Source organism: Berghia stephanieae, chromosome 14, assembly GCF_034508935.2.
Source record: "Berghia stephanieae isolate SIO BIC M18660-M18661 chromosome 14, UCSD_Bste_1.3, whole genome shotgun sequence".
NCBI classification, from domain to species: Eukaryota; Metazoa; Mollusca; class Gastropoda; order Nudibranchia; family Aeolidiidae; genus Berghia; species Berghia stephanieae.
The window spans coordinates 17,386,588-17,401,394 of record NC_088373.1 but is presented as its reverse complement, the minus strand read 5'-3'; the positions used below and the strand labels follow the sequence as shown (position 1 = coordinate 17,401,394).

General features: G+C 36.9%; 1 protein-coding gene across 2 annotated transcripts in view; it reads right to left on the bottom strand.

The window, feature by feature from the left end:
• The window catches only part of LOC144959679 (uncharacterized), a 35,707-nt gene that overhangs the window by 20,794 nt on the left and 106 nt on the right, over positions 1-14,807 (bottom strand). The window contains exons 1-6 of one of the 2 annotated variants that reach the window (XM_078892357.1): positions 14,767-14,807; positions 9,212-9,841; positions 8,718-8,814; positions 7,301-7,384; positions 3,938-4,077; positions 1,054-2,199 (exon numbers count right to left, since the gene is read on the bottom strand). The exon at positions 14,767-14,807 is cut by the window's right edge and continues 106 nt beyond it. In XM_078892357.1, coding sequence (XP_078748483.1) covers positions 1,054-2,199; positions 3,938-4,077; positions 7,301-7,384; positions 8,718-8,814; positions 9,212-9,376 — 1,632 coding nt within the window. In that variant the 5' untranslated portion in view covers positions 9,377-9,841; positions 14,767-14,807. Of the gene's footprint in view, positions 1-1,053; positions 2,200-3,937; positions 4,078-7,300; positions 7,385-8,717; positions 8,815-9,211; positions 9,842-14,361 lie in introns of both variants that reach the window. The other variant, XM_078892358.1, reaches the window with a different exon arrangement.

The following is a 14,807-nucleotide window of genomic DNA, read 5'->3' as shown; positions in this document are numbered from 1 at the left end:
ACCTATCACTGATACTCTAGCTAACTTCTTGAGAGTGGGAAACGGCACCTTTTTGTTCCACCACACATTAAATCTTTTTGTGCGGCTATGTGGTCTTGTGGTATGACACTCACTTTCGGATCGAAAGGTCATGGGTTCGAGCCTCGCTCTGCGCATGAGTCCTTGGAGGAAAAGGCTCTTTACTCACATTCTCTCACCATACTCAGGTGTAAAATGGGTACCTGTCCGTTAACAGCATTGTCTCTGTCTGTGTGTTAAGTGTTGCTGTTGGCCAGGGATCCCTTGTAAAGCGCTTTGAACATGTTTAGTGGATTTTGCGCTATATAAAAGCTATTTTAAATCTCTCACTGCCAATACATCAGACTGGGGATAAATGTAACTTTCTAAAAAGGAGAAAAAGTCATTCTGACTCCAAAATCTCATAAGTTCACACACTGTCACCAACTCAATCCCAACAAGATACTTGAACATTTATATAGCGCAATATCCATTAAACGTGCTAAAAGCAGTTTACAAGGGGTCCCTGGCCAACAGAAACAGGTAACATGTAGGACAAAACATGATGCCTATCTGGCGATATCATTATTATTATTATTATTATTATCATTATTATTATCATTATTATTATCATTATCATCATCATCATCATCATCATCATCATCATCATCATCATCATCATCATTATTATTATTATTATTATTATTATTATTATTATTATTATTATTATTATTATTATTATTATTATTATTATTATTATTATTATAATTATAATTATAATTATTATTATTATTTATTATTATTATTATTATTATTATCATTATTATTATTATTATTATTTTAAAGAAAACGATGTTAACGGCCAGGTACTCATTTTACACCCCGAGTACAGTGAGAGAATATCAGTAAAGAGCTTTTTCCAAGGACGCCACTATGCGCAGCTCAGAGTGGGACCCTAACCCAGGACATTCCGATCCAAAGGCGAGACTCCAACCACTAGACCACATATCTGCACCAAATTGTCACTAATTGTGTCAGGAAAACAAAATGACTTACATTTCCAACAGGACCTAGGGTACCATCAGACATCGACTGTGGTTGTTGTGGTAAAGACACGATGGGGGACTGTTGATGATGTTGGTGTTGCTGACCACCTAGGGAGGCCACCAACGGGTTACACAGGGCTTGGGTTTGATCCCCACAGCCCGGCACGGCAGCACCACCAGCCATGTGGGTGCTGGCAGCGACGGAGGCCAGCGTTTGTAAGGCAGAGTTGGGACCGACCACCACTTCCTGTTGGTTGTTGTTGTTACCGTGATTATTATTATTATTATTATTATTGGCGATATTAGTATTCCCTCCAACACTTCCAGAAAGATTTAAGATGGACCCCGGCCCGGAGTGGATGCCAGCAGAGGCCAGATCAGCAGCAGTGAAATGGTGGTGATGGTGATGACTATTTCCTATCACAACATTACTATTGGTATTATTATTATTATTACTTGAACCGTTTGCCACACCAGCGTTTATTAAACTGTTAGCACTATTAATAACACTCCCGTTACTGCTCAGAATGGCTGGTAACCCGACACCCTGAGGGGGATCACTGGTTGAGGATGACGACAATGATAACGATAAAGATGATGTTGACGACGACGACGAGGATGAGGTTGATGATAAATGAGTCATGGCACTTAAAGACCCGTCTGCATTACTTGCAGCATTGGTATTTGTATTCAGGTGGTCGTTTCCGAAAGTGTTCATCCCACCCACTTCTAAATATGACGAGGACGACCCTCCTCCAATATCCGTCTGGTTCACTCCCCTCCCTCCGAGTAAGATGGAGGAACTGGAAGCTGACGAAGAAGATGAAGATGACGACATCGTGGTGGAGGAAGTGAGTCGTATCCCACCAGCACTGCCGCCGTCCACCATGGTATTCTGATTCCGCGATGACGTCTGGCCGAGGGAGGGGCTTTTAACAGAGAGGATTGTGGGGGCTACTGTCATGATAGAGATGGTGGAGGTGGGTTGTGACACGAGTAAGGAAGGGGGAGGTGGTGGAGGAAGACTGCCGGCGTTGTTGTGGATGTAAGGGGTTGAGATACTCCCACCAGACAATGACGACGATGACGACGATGCATTCAATCCGTGATGAGACAATGAGAAGGATCCACTTTGAGCCTCTGCAGAAACCATTTGCTGGAAAAGAAAAGACGGATGGAAATGAGCAAAACTTAAACCAAAGATAAAACCACAGCAGCCAACAACTAAAACAGGACACCCTAACAAACAATACCATCATCACTCAAAACAGCAGAATGGATGGACATTTACACTATCAAATATAGACTTAGAGCCATTTTCTGTTCTTTGTTTTACTTTGCTGGTCAAAAAAGCACAATCCTGGGACACGCAAAGGTCATTTCCATACACATAAACAGTCCAAATCTATTTTTTAAAAATATTTTTTACTTTAGATTGCCAAATCGGGACAGTTGGCAGCTTGGTCAAACCCTTGACTAGTCATAGAGTAAAAGGTACATACAAATCAATGACCGCGTGTACTGGCAGACATTATCCTACAAAGATGTCAAACTAAATAAGTTTATATTTTAAAATGTAAGGAAAAACCCTTTGCCAAGTCAAATCCTTGATCCCAAGTGGAAACTGTTTGGACATATTCTACTAATACTAAGTAAACCTGAAATTCCTGCCAATAAAGCAATGACACATTTGATACACCATCTCTCTGGCCAAATTAAAGGAACTAAGGGGATGTCCAACACCAACAACCTTACCTCTAACTCTGATTTGAAGCAACTCAAAGACGAAATCAGATTGAACGATCTAACATTAGGAAAAAGACACAAGACAGAAACAATTGTGAAATCTTCACTGTAAAAACAGGAGGAACGACTAAAGCCTTCAAATCGGATACATCAAAAGTGGAAGGCTTTAAGTCGAGTCAAATAGTACAAGAACTAGGCTTTAAGTCGAGTCAAATAGTACAAGAACTAGGCTTTACGTCGAGTCAAATAGTACAAGAACTAGGCTTTAAGTCGAGTCAAATAGTACAAGAACTAGGCTTTACGTCGAGTCAAATAGTAAAAGAACTAGGCTTTACGTCGAGTCAAATAGTACAAGAACTAGGCTTTACGTCGAGTCAAATAGTACAAGAACTAGGCTTTAAGTCGAGTCAAATAGTACAAGAACTAGGCTTTACGTCGAGTCAAATAGTACAAGAACTAGGCTTGAAGTCGAGTCAAATGGTACAAGAACTAGGCTTTAAGTCGAGTCAAATGGTACAAGAACTAGGCTTTAAGTCGAGACAAATGGTACAAGAACTAGGCTTTAAGTCGAGTCAAATGGTACAAGAACTAGGCTTTAAGTCGAGTCATATAGTACAAGAACTAGGCTTTAAGACGAGTCAAATGGTAAAAGAACTAGGCTTTAAGTCGAGTCAAATGGTACAAGAACTAGGCTTTAAGACGAGTCAAATGGTACAAGAATTAGGCTTTAAGATGAGTCAAATGGTACAAGAACTAGGCTTTAAGACGAGTCAAATGGTACAAGAACTAGGCTTTAAGTCGAGTCAAATAGTACAAGAACTAGGCTTTAAGACGATTCAAATGGTACAAGAACTAGGCTTTAAGACGAGCCAAATGGTACAAGAACCAGGCATGATTACAATTTTGTTTTTGAAAGATTTTAAAGGGTAAATTCAAAGCAAAAAGAAAAGTCAAACTTCTCTTTAGAAAAAAAAAAAGGAAATAGGTTGGAATTTTAATTACAAAATAAACATAGAAAATTGGAAATTGACAATAATCATAATTGAATAATGTTTAATTTTTTCTCTCTCCACACTGCTAACTCAGGACAGTCCTGAGTTTTTCAGGACAGTGTTGGTCATTATGAAAATATACAACTTGTTTCCAACCTGATGCAGCATCTCATTCTTCTCCGTGAACAACTTGTTGATTGTCTTGGGTCGTCTCCGTCCAGATGCCGAGCCTTCACTGTGGTGGGAGGTCGTCGATGGAAGGTCATTGCTATTCAACTTGGTCACTTTCTCAATGGCTGGAGAAGAGAAGAAGGAAAAAAAAAAAAACTTGAGCTTTTATAAGTGCTGGGGGGTCCTGATAGCTCAGTTGTTAGACCACTCGCTTCACAGGCAAAAGGACAGAGATTGATCCCAGGTAAAAAAAAATAAAATCAAAATAAAAGACTAGGCACGTCTATTTGTTCTCACCATACTCACAGTTGCAATATGGTACTGCGTGGCTCAGCAGTACGGTCTTTGCTTCGTACCTGAAAGGTACCGAGTTCGACTACCCGCCGCGTTGTGTGGCCTTGAGCAAGTCACCTAGCCTTAGCTCAATTTGCGGCGTTGCGCTGCGGCTGATGCCTGGGTTATTCCAGTCTTCCCTTGGAATAGACCCTAAAGAAAAATTTCCCCTTTGGGATGAATAAAGGGAATTTATTATTATATTATATTATTATTATCTTCGATGCGCTGGGTTGCAACTTAATGACAAGAGAGAAGAAGACCCAGAAGTAATTGGGTAGCTGCTTCTGTTAGATCTAGTAGAAAGTACTTTGCGATAGACTAGATAGATAAACTCCAACTCAATGGGCCATATGGCTCTGAAGGTCTACTGTTTATCACTGTTGACATTTGGTGACAAAAAGTGAAAAAGGAGGAAAACTTTGAACAGTTGTCTTTAAGTTTAGCCCCATTTTGACTGCACTAACCCCCCCCCCCCCCCCCCCAATTTTTAGAGCAACTGAGATGATAAACTATCATTGACACTTTAGCTAACTTGCACCCTTTTTGTTACACCACACATTAAGTCTCTTGTCCCAATTCCTGATATTTTTTTTTTTTATATTTCACTCTAACGAACAAAATCTATTTTCATCCAACTTCTCGTGATCACACAATGTCACAGGCGTTTATTGCTCTCAGTTTAGTTCGCCGGGTAAATCTAGCCAGTCTAGTGATGATGAGTCAAAGCTTTACACTGAGAGAGGGAGACAATTTTTTCACCGTTTTGATCGATTTTTTCTGAATTTCAAACTAATGTAGTATTGCCGTTATTAAGTGTAGCAAAAATATTTTTATACTACCAAACAGTTTATTAACAGAGTTTTCATTGATTATTTAATCATTATTATGATGGTGTTAAAAAGCAAGAGGGATAACCCATGAAATTGATACATAAATTTAAGTGAATTAAAATTTTTAAGAGAATATTTTAACATGTTCAACACTTAAGATTTTAAAACAAAAGTAATGGAAATGATGTTGAATATCTGTAGAATGTAGACATTTAAATTTTATACCAGTAGATTGAGGCGTTTTTGAGATATCAGTTCACCTGTACGTAAAAGTCAGGATTTTGAGTAAGGTAAAACTGAAATCCAATCACAGCATTGTATTAATAGATATTTCTTAATAAACCAGAAACATAGTCAAATGTGATTCACTTATATTTATCCCAAATCAACGAATTATAAGAATTCCATTAAAAATTGTTATATAAGGACATTCATTTAAAGACAATTTAAACCACTAAGAAAATCTTAAAGAGTTCCTATAATTTTCATAACCTTATTTTTGAGATATCCGTGCCCATTACTTTTTTTATGTACTTGACTTGCACCTCTTTTAATTTGTGTGCCATATATAGACTGCATATAGCACATCACTGGTGAAAGATAAGGATCATATTCACCTCATTAAGTATTGTTTCTTGTTCAGAGTTTTCTCATTGAACCAATCGCATCGCATTTCTTTAAATTATGTATCATTGAGATACATTTCTCGCAAATTGAAATATTTAAATATGTCAGAATTTCACATTTATATTTATAGTCAATTGTTGATAACGTCTAGAGTCTTTTAATCCTCTCAGCACGGCTCTGTACTCTTTCACAACAAATTCGACATATTTCATTTGTACTGGTGTGATGACCATCTTCAGAGTGTCTCTCCATGACCTGAACAGAACTTAAATAAGTAAATTTAAGAAATATCTAAAATTTCCGCTTAAATTCAATGAAATCAAACTAAATAAATGTCTCTTATCATCACTATCTAGTTTTATTATTGGGTTTCTAAAATATAATGAAATATTCTCCTCTTTGTTGGTAACAAAAATGATTACAAAGATTCCTTTCCCCACCCTCTATTCTTAAATCCCTGAATCTACATAATAAAGTATATATCATATGAAAGATAATTTTATCTACTTTTCTCTGATCCCTCACACTTGATGGTAAAAAGTGTTGGTTTGATATTTTGAATTTTTAAATATTTCTTAAACTTATAATTTTAATAATTATTTTTTTAAAAACTCTGATTATTCAAAAGAGCAAAACACAAACTTATCATTTAATGATGTAAATAAAAATAATTGCGTCTTGTAGAGGAAAAAGTGGCCTTTGTATCCATATATGTTTGAAAATTATGAAAAAGATGCTGCGTCCACAACGGGCTGAGAAAATTGAGTATTTTTATGAAATTTCTACTACTCTCTGCCTGAGAGAAATTCAAAGCGATGAGATTTACCTGCAGACATAATTTATTGCCAGTGCACGTGGTCTTGACAGCTGTTATCACCGTGGCTGATGGTGGATTGTTTACATTACTTGACGGTAGCCAGTGAGGGAAGAAGTAACTAAAGTAAAAGTTTGGGCCCTATTTAAACGCTGTGGTCTGCCTTTTGACATGACCTAAAGTGACATTTGTTTACAGAGACGCCAAATCAAAATTTGACTCACAGGAATTCCAGACACCACTTGGGGGAATTCGCGGCCCTAGTCGAGGCCCAAGGATTTCCATGCAGAGAGCATTGCTATATGAATGACAAAATATGCGGCTATGTGGTCTTGTGGTATGACACTCGCTTCAGGATTGGAAGGTCCTGGGTTTGAGCCTCGCTCTGTGCATAGTTGAGTCCTTGGAAAAGGCTCTTTACTCACATTCTCTCACCGTACTCAGGTGTAAAATGAGTTCCTGGCTGTTAACAGTGTTGTCTCAAGTCTTTAAAAATTGGAATATCGCCTAACAGGCGTCATGCCCCATCCTAAATGTTAAGTGTTGCTGTTGGCCAGGGACCCCTTGTAAAACGCTTGGAGCACGTTTAGTGGATATTGCACTATACAAAAACTCATTTTAAAAAAAAATAATAAAATCTATAACCATCAATTGACACTGGTGTGCAAGGGGCCCTTTGTGGCCACATTTACTCCCATCTTATCGAAGTCTAAGTCATCGATGACCCACCAATCTCCTTACCGCTGTTTTTCACCATTTCCTCCAGTTTCTTGATTCTTTCAAGGTCTGAGTTGTGAGCTTCCCGAAGCTGTCGCAGCTCTTCCTCTGTCAAATAAAATAAAACAAACCATTGAATTTTCTTCCTACTTTTTTCTTTGTTTGTTTTTTGTGTTTGTTTTTAAGGGTTTTAAAGTGCTTGCAACAATTTGGTCATTTCACCACCAATCAAAAGGAAGTAAATGGAATAGTCAAAAAAAGTCTAGATTTACACATTATAAACACCCAAGAAAAAGTAAGACAAAGGGGAATGGTTTAAAAGCAGAAGAGACGCAGATTACAAGAACAAATCATCAAGTGCTTAGTTTGTGATCCAGAGATAGGATCCAACTGAGAAGAATTCACTCAAATTTTTTCAAAACATATTCAAAACAAACCTAAAACAACAGAGATTTACAAGAGAAAAAAAAATTCCATCTATCAAAATTAGTACTAGTAGTTAGTAGTACTATACATTTGACTGTTTCTCTCAACCAGCCAAGGACTCCGAGACAAAGACAGAAAACAACCTGGGAAAGGAAAACAGATGTAGGGGGACATCAAATGCAGAAAAAGGTCCTTTGCAGCTATGGAGAGAGTTGAATCCAGGACCCATCTGTTTCGACACCTTCTGCCTGATCGGGAGAAAGATGCTCTACAATCAACGCTTTTCACCACACTTGAGTATATTATACTCCAACTCCAATATCGGGTGAATATTCATTCAGAAAAGTGAGCGAATACAAAATTATTGTTAATCACAAAAAATAAACTTTTTTTTTCTTCTACTCTCTATGTCTTCTGTCACTTCTCTACTCATTTAGGGGCAGCGTGGCTCAGCGGTACGGTCTTTGCTTCGTACCCAACAGGTAATGAGTTCGATTCACCCGCCGCTGCGTTGTGTGGCCTTGAGCAAGTCACCTCGCCCTAGCTCACTTTGCGGCGCTGCACTGCGGCTGACGCCTGGGTTATTCCAGTCTTCCCTTGGATTAGACCCTAAAGACAAATTTCCCCTTGGGGATGAATAAACGGAATTTTATTATTTATTTATTATTCTATTTCTTATTATCATCAACACAAGTGCCTGCTCCACTCCTAAATTAGGCAACTAACTCAGTAATAAATGAAAGGCCAACAATGTGATGACAATACAATGTACAACAGAGTAAAACATTCAGAGCTGCCAATTCAGGAGCCAAATATTGACAGAACATTTACACAAACATATAGACTGACCCCTTTCTCCGGGCTGAACTCCAGTAAAAAGACATTTTATGTACTGACTTTTTTTCCATTTAACACATGATTGGAAAATAAGCTAAGGGTTTATTGTAAACATACTGATTCCGAAAATATAGGGAAAATTGACAACCTTGCATAATGATTGAGTCTATGAACTTACGTTGCTGCTCTGCCACCAAGTTTTTCTCATAGCCTTGTACCTGCTTCTTGAGTTTCTGAATGTACTCCTTGGTCTGGAGGACAATGTAGAGAGTACTCTGAAATATAGAATAATTGAAATCAACTTGAAAATAAAACCAAACAAAATCAACTCATTCCATCTTACAACTATAGAATGATGATGATAATGAAACAAATGAAGTATTAAAATTAAATGTGAGGTCGGCTGATAAAACCCGGGAAGACGCGGCAAGTTCCGATTCGAGTTATGAGCCAAAATCAAATAAAAGTGATTCCCATAGCATCAAATTTTAATCCAAAAAAATTCATAACTTGAGTTCTAATAAACATAGAAAGAAAATTTAAAGTGATAAATGAGCAGAAAGATGGGGTGTACACAACTGCATACATAACTGTAACTCAATTTATGAAATTTGCGCATCTTTCCGGGTTTTCTCAGCCAACCGCACAAATGTCCATTTCTAAACGTCTTACCGGCTTCCGGTCAAGCTGCTCGGCTTGAGGAGGCAGCTCCTTGGCAATCTCCCCGATGCAAGCTTTGATCTTCTCCTTCCTCTGTTTCTCCTGGTCATTTTGATGCAGGCGCTTGACCTCGCTGGTCGGCTTCTTTGAAATATCTTGCTTCTCCTTTTCACTCATCGTCACAGAACTTGTAACGATGGCATATTGTAGTGGTGGGAGAGATGAATCGAAGGCATCCTCGTTGGCTTTCAAACTCTACCATAAAACGTTCAATACTCCTTGAATCTTACCATCATAAGACACAAATGACGGCTCATACACTAGTTTACAATTTTAATTCACCTCACTTCCATACAAAATCCTCACTGAGAACAAAGTAATCCTAATGTAACTATCCTTTAGTAAAAAATGGAATAGCCCTTCATTGACACAATTCACTGATGTAGAATGTGAATGGAATAGCCCTTCATTGACACTATTCACTGATGTAGAATGTGAATGGAATAGCCCTTCATTGACACTATTCACTGATGTAGAATGTGAATGGAATAGCCCTTCATTGACACTATTCACTGATGTAGAATGTGTTTGTGTGCATGCAATCCAGTCCAGTCAAAATCAAATGACGAACAGTGAGATTATCTGGAGAAAAAAAAGAGAAAAAAAAAGTTGAATATATATAAGTACTATGAGTAACTGATGAATAATAACAATATGACTTAGTCAAGGTTATGTGTTTGTAGTAGTGGTGGTAATGACGATGATTATGAATTGGAACTGGTTGTGGTGATGATGATGATGATGATGATGGGGCTTTACTACAATCAACGCATCACAATTACTATTGTCGATGAAACATGAACAAGAAAAGACAAAAAAGCCCCACAAGACAAACCAAAGAAATAAATTTTAAAAATAAAAGAAAAGAAAATAGAACCCTTCTAATGAGTTTAATGTCTTGAAAATAACGGTCTCAAGCCATTAGAAGGTCCTTCATAAAATGGCACAGCGAGTGCTTAGATGCTATTTTTAGTTTCTCTGATTAATCGACACACTAACCTGAACTCCCAAGGGTGTGCGATTAAGCGGTGTGTCGACTATAGACTATATTAAAATATCTTTATGGCCATTAGAAATCAGCAGACAAATTTCAGGGAGTTTTGGTTATTTTTTCCTCCATAGAAATTCATTCGTTCAAATGACAAAATCTCAGAAAAAGGGAAGTTGTCCATATTTTAGGCTTTTTTGTTTTTTAACCAGTGTATTTAATTGATTCCTTTCACATTGATCACATCTTACATTTCTAAAATGGTCGAGTCAGTTACTAAATAATGGCAAATAGTCAATTGCCAAGGGCTGTGTCAGATCATCAACTACTAAGTGTGTACAATGAACTGTCATGGAGTAATGTCATTTTCTTTCTCTCTCTCTCTCTCTCTCTCTCTCTCTCTCTCTCTCTCTCTCTCTCTCTCTCTCTCTCTCTCTCTCTCTCTCTCTCTCTCTCTCTCTCTCTCTCTCTCTTTACCTATTCTTTCTTTTTTTTTTTTCTCCTTCTCTTGTCATTTTCTCCTTTCCCTCCCTCTCTCTTATTTTCCCTTTTTGCCTCAGCCCCTGCCAGTTGGTAAATCATCAACACTTAGCTGCCATGGAATATGGAGTGAAACGTTCATTTAGAACTCTCTTTTTCTCTTTCTCTCACGGTCTCAGCTTTTCTCCTCTATCTTCATCTCACTTTCATTTACGTATCTCTTGACATGTGTACATTTGCACTATTAACTGCCACCAAGGAATGTTAGAGACATGGAATGATGTTAATGCCACCTTCACTGAGTGATGCTGTTAATATTATAATATTGATACTCTCTCTCTCTCTCTCTCTCTCTCTCTCTCTCTCTCTCTCTCTCTCTCTCTCTCTCTCTCTCTCTCTCTCTCTCTCTCTCTCTCTCTCTCTCATTTTCTCTTTTTGTCACTGGCCATGACATTTAATCATCGACTATTTACAATTAACGGCCATGGACTGATGTAGTTGCACAAATCTTAGTGAATTCTTCCCATATTTTGACTATGTGCAGTATAATTTCCTTGAAAACAAAGGAAATCCTACTTTTTTTTCTTAATCTATCGGAAATTATTTAGACTTGGCAAGGGTTTGTCACTTCGTTCTGTTTGTTTTTTTTCCGCTGAATCTAAAGTTGATTGGATCGGAAAACAACAGTAGTTTTTGTTTTGATATGATTTTAACTCGACTTGGATTTTGTGAAAAGACATAAAGATGAAGAACAAAGATCGACAAGTGTAAACTGAACTATTCCACAATGGAAAACGTCTTAACTGTAACTGTTAAAAATATCACACAGTGGTAACAACTCACAATCATAACAAGTTCAAATTCATTGAACAGTTATGTATCATATCATCTATTTATGCATTTAATATTATATATTTATATTATTGTGTAATTATCTGGATTGTTATTAATAATAAACATATATATGTATTATATGTGGCACTACTTGTATAAAGAAGTCCTTTCCATTAACCAATCCACTAAATTTTAGGTAATCTGTGAACACTTGTTTCCTCAAATCACGTCGTCAACATCAATATCAATATTGTAGTGAGAAATGAGAAAATACTGGGTGGCGCGATAGTGATAGAAGCAGGGGTAAAACATGTAACAGTAAGTAAAGAAGAACCGTTTAGAACCAGAGGAAAGATATCTGAAGCCTTGGCTTACATTATTTAGAAAAGCTGTGATTATCCCCAGACACCTGTCTAGGGATAATGAAAATTCGTTATCAAAATTTCCAAAATTATAACCAAATTTCGTTATTCCCAGACACATATTTGAAACTCCGCTCTTTTAAACAATTATCCACATTCCAGAATATGGAATGTTTCCGAATGCAATAGAAATAAGGAAAATTAATAAAATATCTATAAAAACATAAAATTAACCAACATTAAACCAGTTATTACTACATATACACAATATGCGTTGACTTCGAAGTGGGTGTCATGGCCGATTGGTTAAGTCGTCTGCCCTGGAAGTTTTACCAGAATTGACGTTGTGGGTTCAAATCCTGGTTCCGCCACTTTTTTTTTTTTTTAAATTCCGTCTTCTTTTTACAGAACGTTGCAAGTGAAAAATGTCCCATCAATCCTCCACCCACCTCTTTTCTCTCTCTCTCTCTCTCTCTCTCTCTCTCTCTCTCTCTCTCTCTCTCTCTCTCTCTCTCTCTCTCTCTCTCTCTCTTAGTTCCTTTCTAGTTTCTAGCAAATTGTCATATACGTCCCCACTTCGATCTCAAAAAGTGTCTAAAAAGGATAAATAATTAATAAGCAAACAAACAGCAATATTCAGTGAGCGACCAAATGGTCAGATAGAGGAGAAAAAACAAACAATAATTTATTTAAAATAAAAACAATTTTAAGAAATTCATGCTCAGAAACGGAACAAAAGGTCAAACAAAAAGGAGAAAATAATAGACTCGCGCAAAAAAAAAAAGAGGTGGGGGGAGGATGGATGGGACATTTATCCCTTGCAACGTTCTGTAAAAAGAAGACGGAATTTTAAAAAAAACAAAACAAAAAGTGACGTTACCAGGATTCGAACCCATAACGTTGATTCTGGTAAAACTTCCAGGGCAGACGACTAAACCATTCGGCCATGACACCAAATTCAAAGTCGACGCATATTGTGTATATGTAGTAACAACTGATTTAATGTTGGTTAATTTTATGTTTTTATAGATATTTTATTAACTTTCCTTATTTCTATGTGCATTCGGAAACATTCCATATTCTGGAATGTGGATAATTGTTTAAAAGAGCGGAGTTTCAAATATGTGTCTGGGGATAACGAAATTTGGTTATCCCCAGACAGGTGTCTGGGGATAATCACAGCGAATGAGAAAATACTGGGTGGCGCGATAGTGATAGAAGCAGAGGTAAAACATGTAACAGTAAGTAAAGAAGAACTGTTTAGAACCACAGGAAAGATATCTGAAGCCTTGGCTTACATTATTTAGAAAAGAGTCAGGTCAAAATAAATTTAGAAGAAAACTTGAAATTGCTTCCACTACTGACAGCTATTATGAACGACTCGTGGATTTTAAGTAATCTGCATATGATAATGATATATGACCAAAAAAGATAACAAAGAATTGTCATGCATCTGTCAAGCAAACCGACTAAGAAGAACCTTTACTTGTGTTCATTTTGTTGATTGAATTAGGTACTTTGGTAAACATCCATTTGGCCCTCTAGCAGGAAGCCGATAAATGGGCTAGTGGCTGTGACCCGATTTTTTGGACTTTTGAGTGATGGGTCTCAGAAAAAGTTCCACAGATCTTTTGTTTATGGATGGATTTTAATGATTTATGTCTTATTTTCTTCAGGAGAAATTACTCTATCGTTTGGTGTAGTTTATTTTAAAATCAATGACAATTTAGTATAACTTTTGATTGTGGATAAAATAGGGTATAATTTAGCTTTGGATAATTAAAAGATTAGAACTTAGTAAATCAAAATTTCATGATGGCAGGTTTATTTAACATCTTAACTTTTATATAAAATTAAATTCAGGGCAAAGTTGTATACCGTATCCATGAAATTCGTTCCAGTAAAATCCTTACTCAAAACTTAACGGCCATTTTAGACCAGTTTTGAAATCCAAATGGTGGTTACTACCGGAAATGCAACAATTTTCAGGTCACAAAGTCCGTCAGTAAATAACAAAGGCAAATAGAAGACCATTTTTCAGCCTTTAAACTAAGATAACTTTTCTTCTGCTTATCTAATTTTCACAATTTTGATACCATTAGAATCGTGTTGAAAAGCACTTTAAAATGATATAGATTTCATTGAGCTCAATCTAATTTGATTTTTTTTACCAAAGTACCTAATTGAATGAAATGAAATGAAACAGGAGTAAAAGTAAAAATTGGAAATCTCTCTCCTCCTCAGCCTCAGCACATCAAAAGAAGTCTATGGAACGGTGGGCAACCTGATAAATTTCATAATATAAAAAAAGAAGCCTATCCATAAGATAAGAGAATATTAGAACGGATGGGATATATTTGTATTCCTCTCGTATGTGGCCATCAAGCTGCCCGTCTCAAAACAGATTTAGCACATTATCGATAATTGGTGCCACTTACAATGTTTGGGTTTGTTTTCTTATCTCAGATTTCCTTTTATCGATAAATCATGATTAAAATTCTATAATTCGTTATCATTATACCACTGGAATTCTGTCATCGAGTCATAAATGATATAAAAGAATACGTGAGGGCAGTCACGAGAGCAAATCATCCAAAAATGTCGGGATGATTCATCCATAATCGCAGAAAAGGAAAGGTTCAAGACGGCAGGTGCAAGCCCATCATAATAAAATGGGTCAGTAAATTCCAAGTTGGAGCCAAGGTCGTTACCCGCTTAAAAATCCAAATTGCTCAATTCTCTCACGGTTAAAACCATCTTCAAACTATAAATATCACACAAGAAGATAAATCCGATCGAAATCCACACATATGAGATAATCCAATTATCACAGATAATCTTACCAACATTCTTGTTGATGTTCAGACGAAGACATGACACGTTC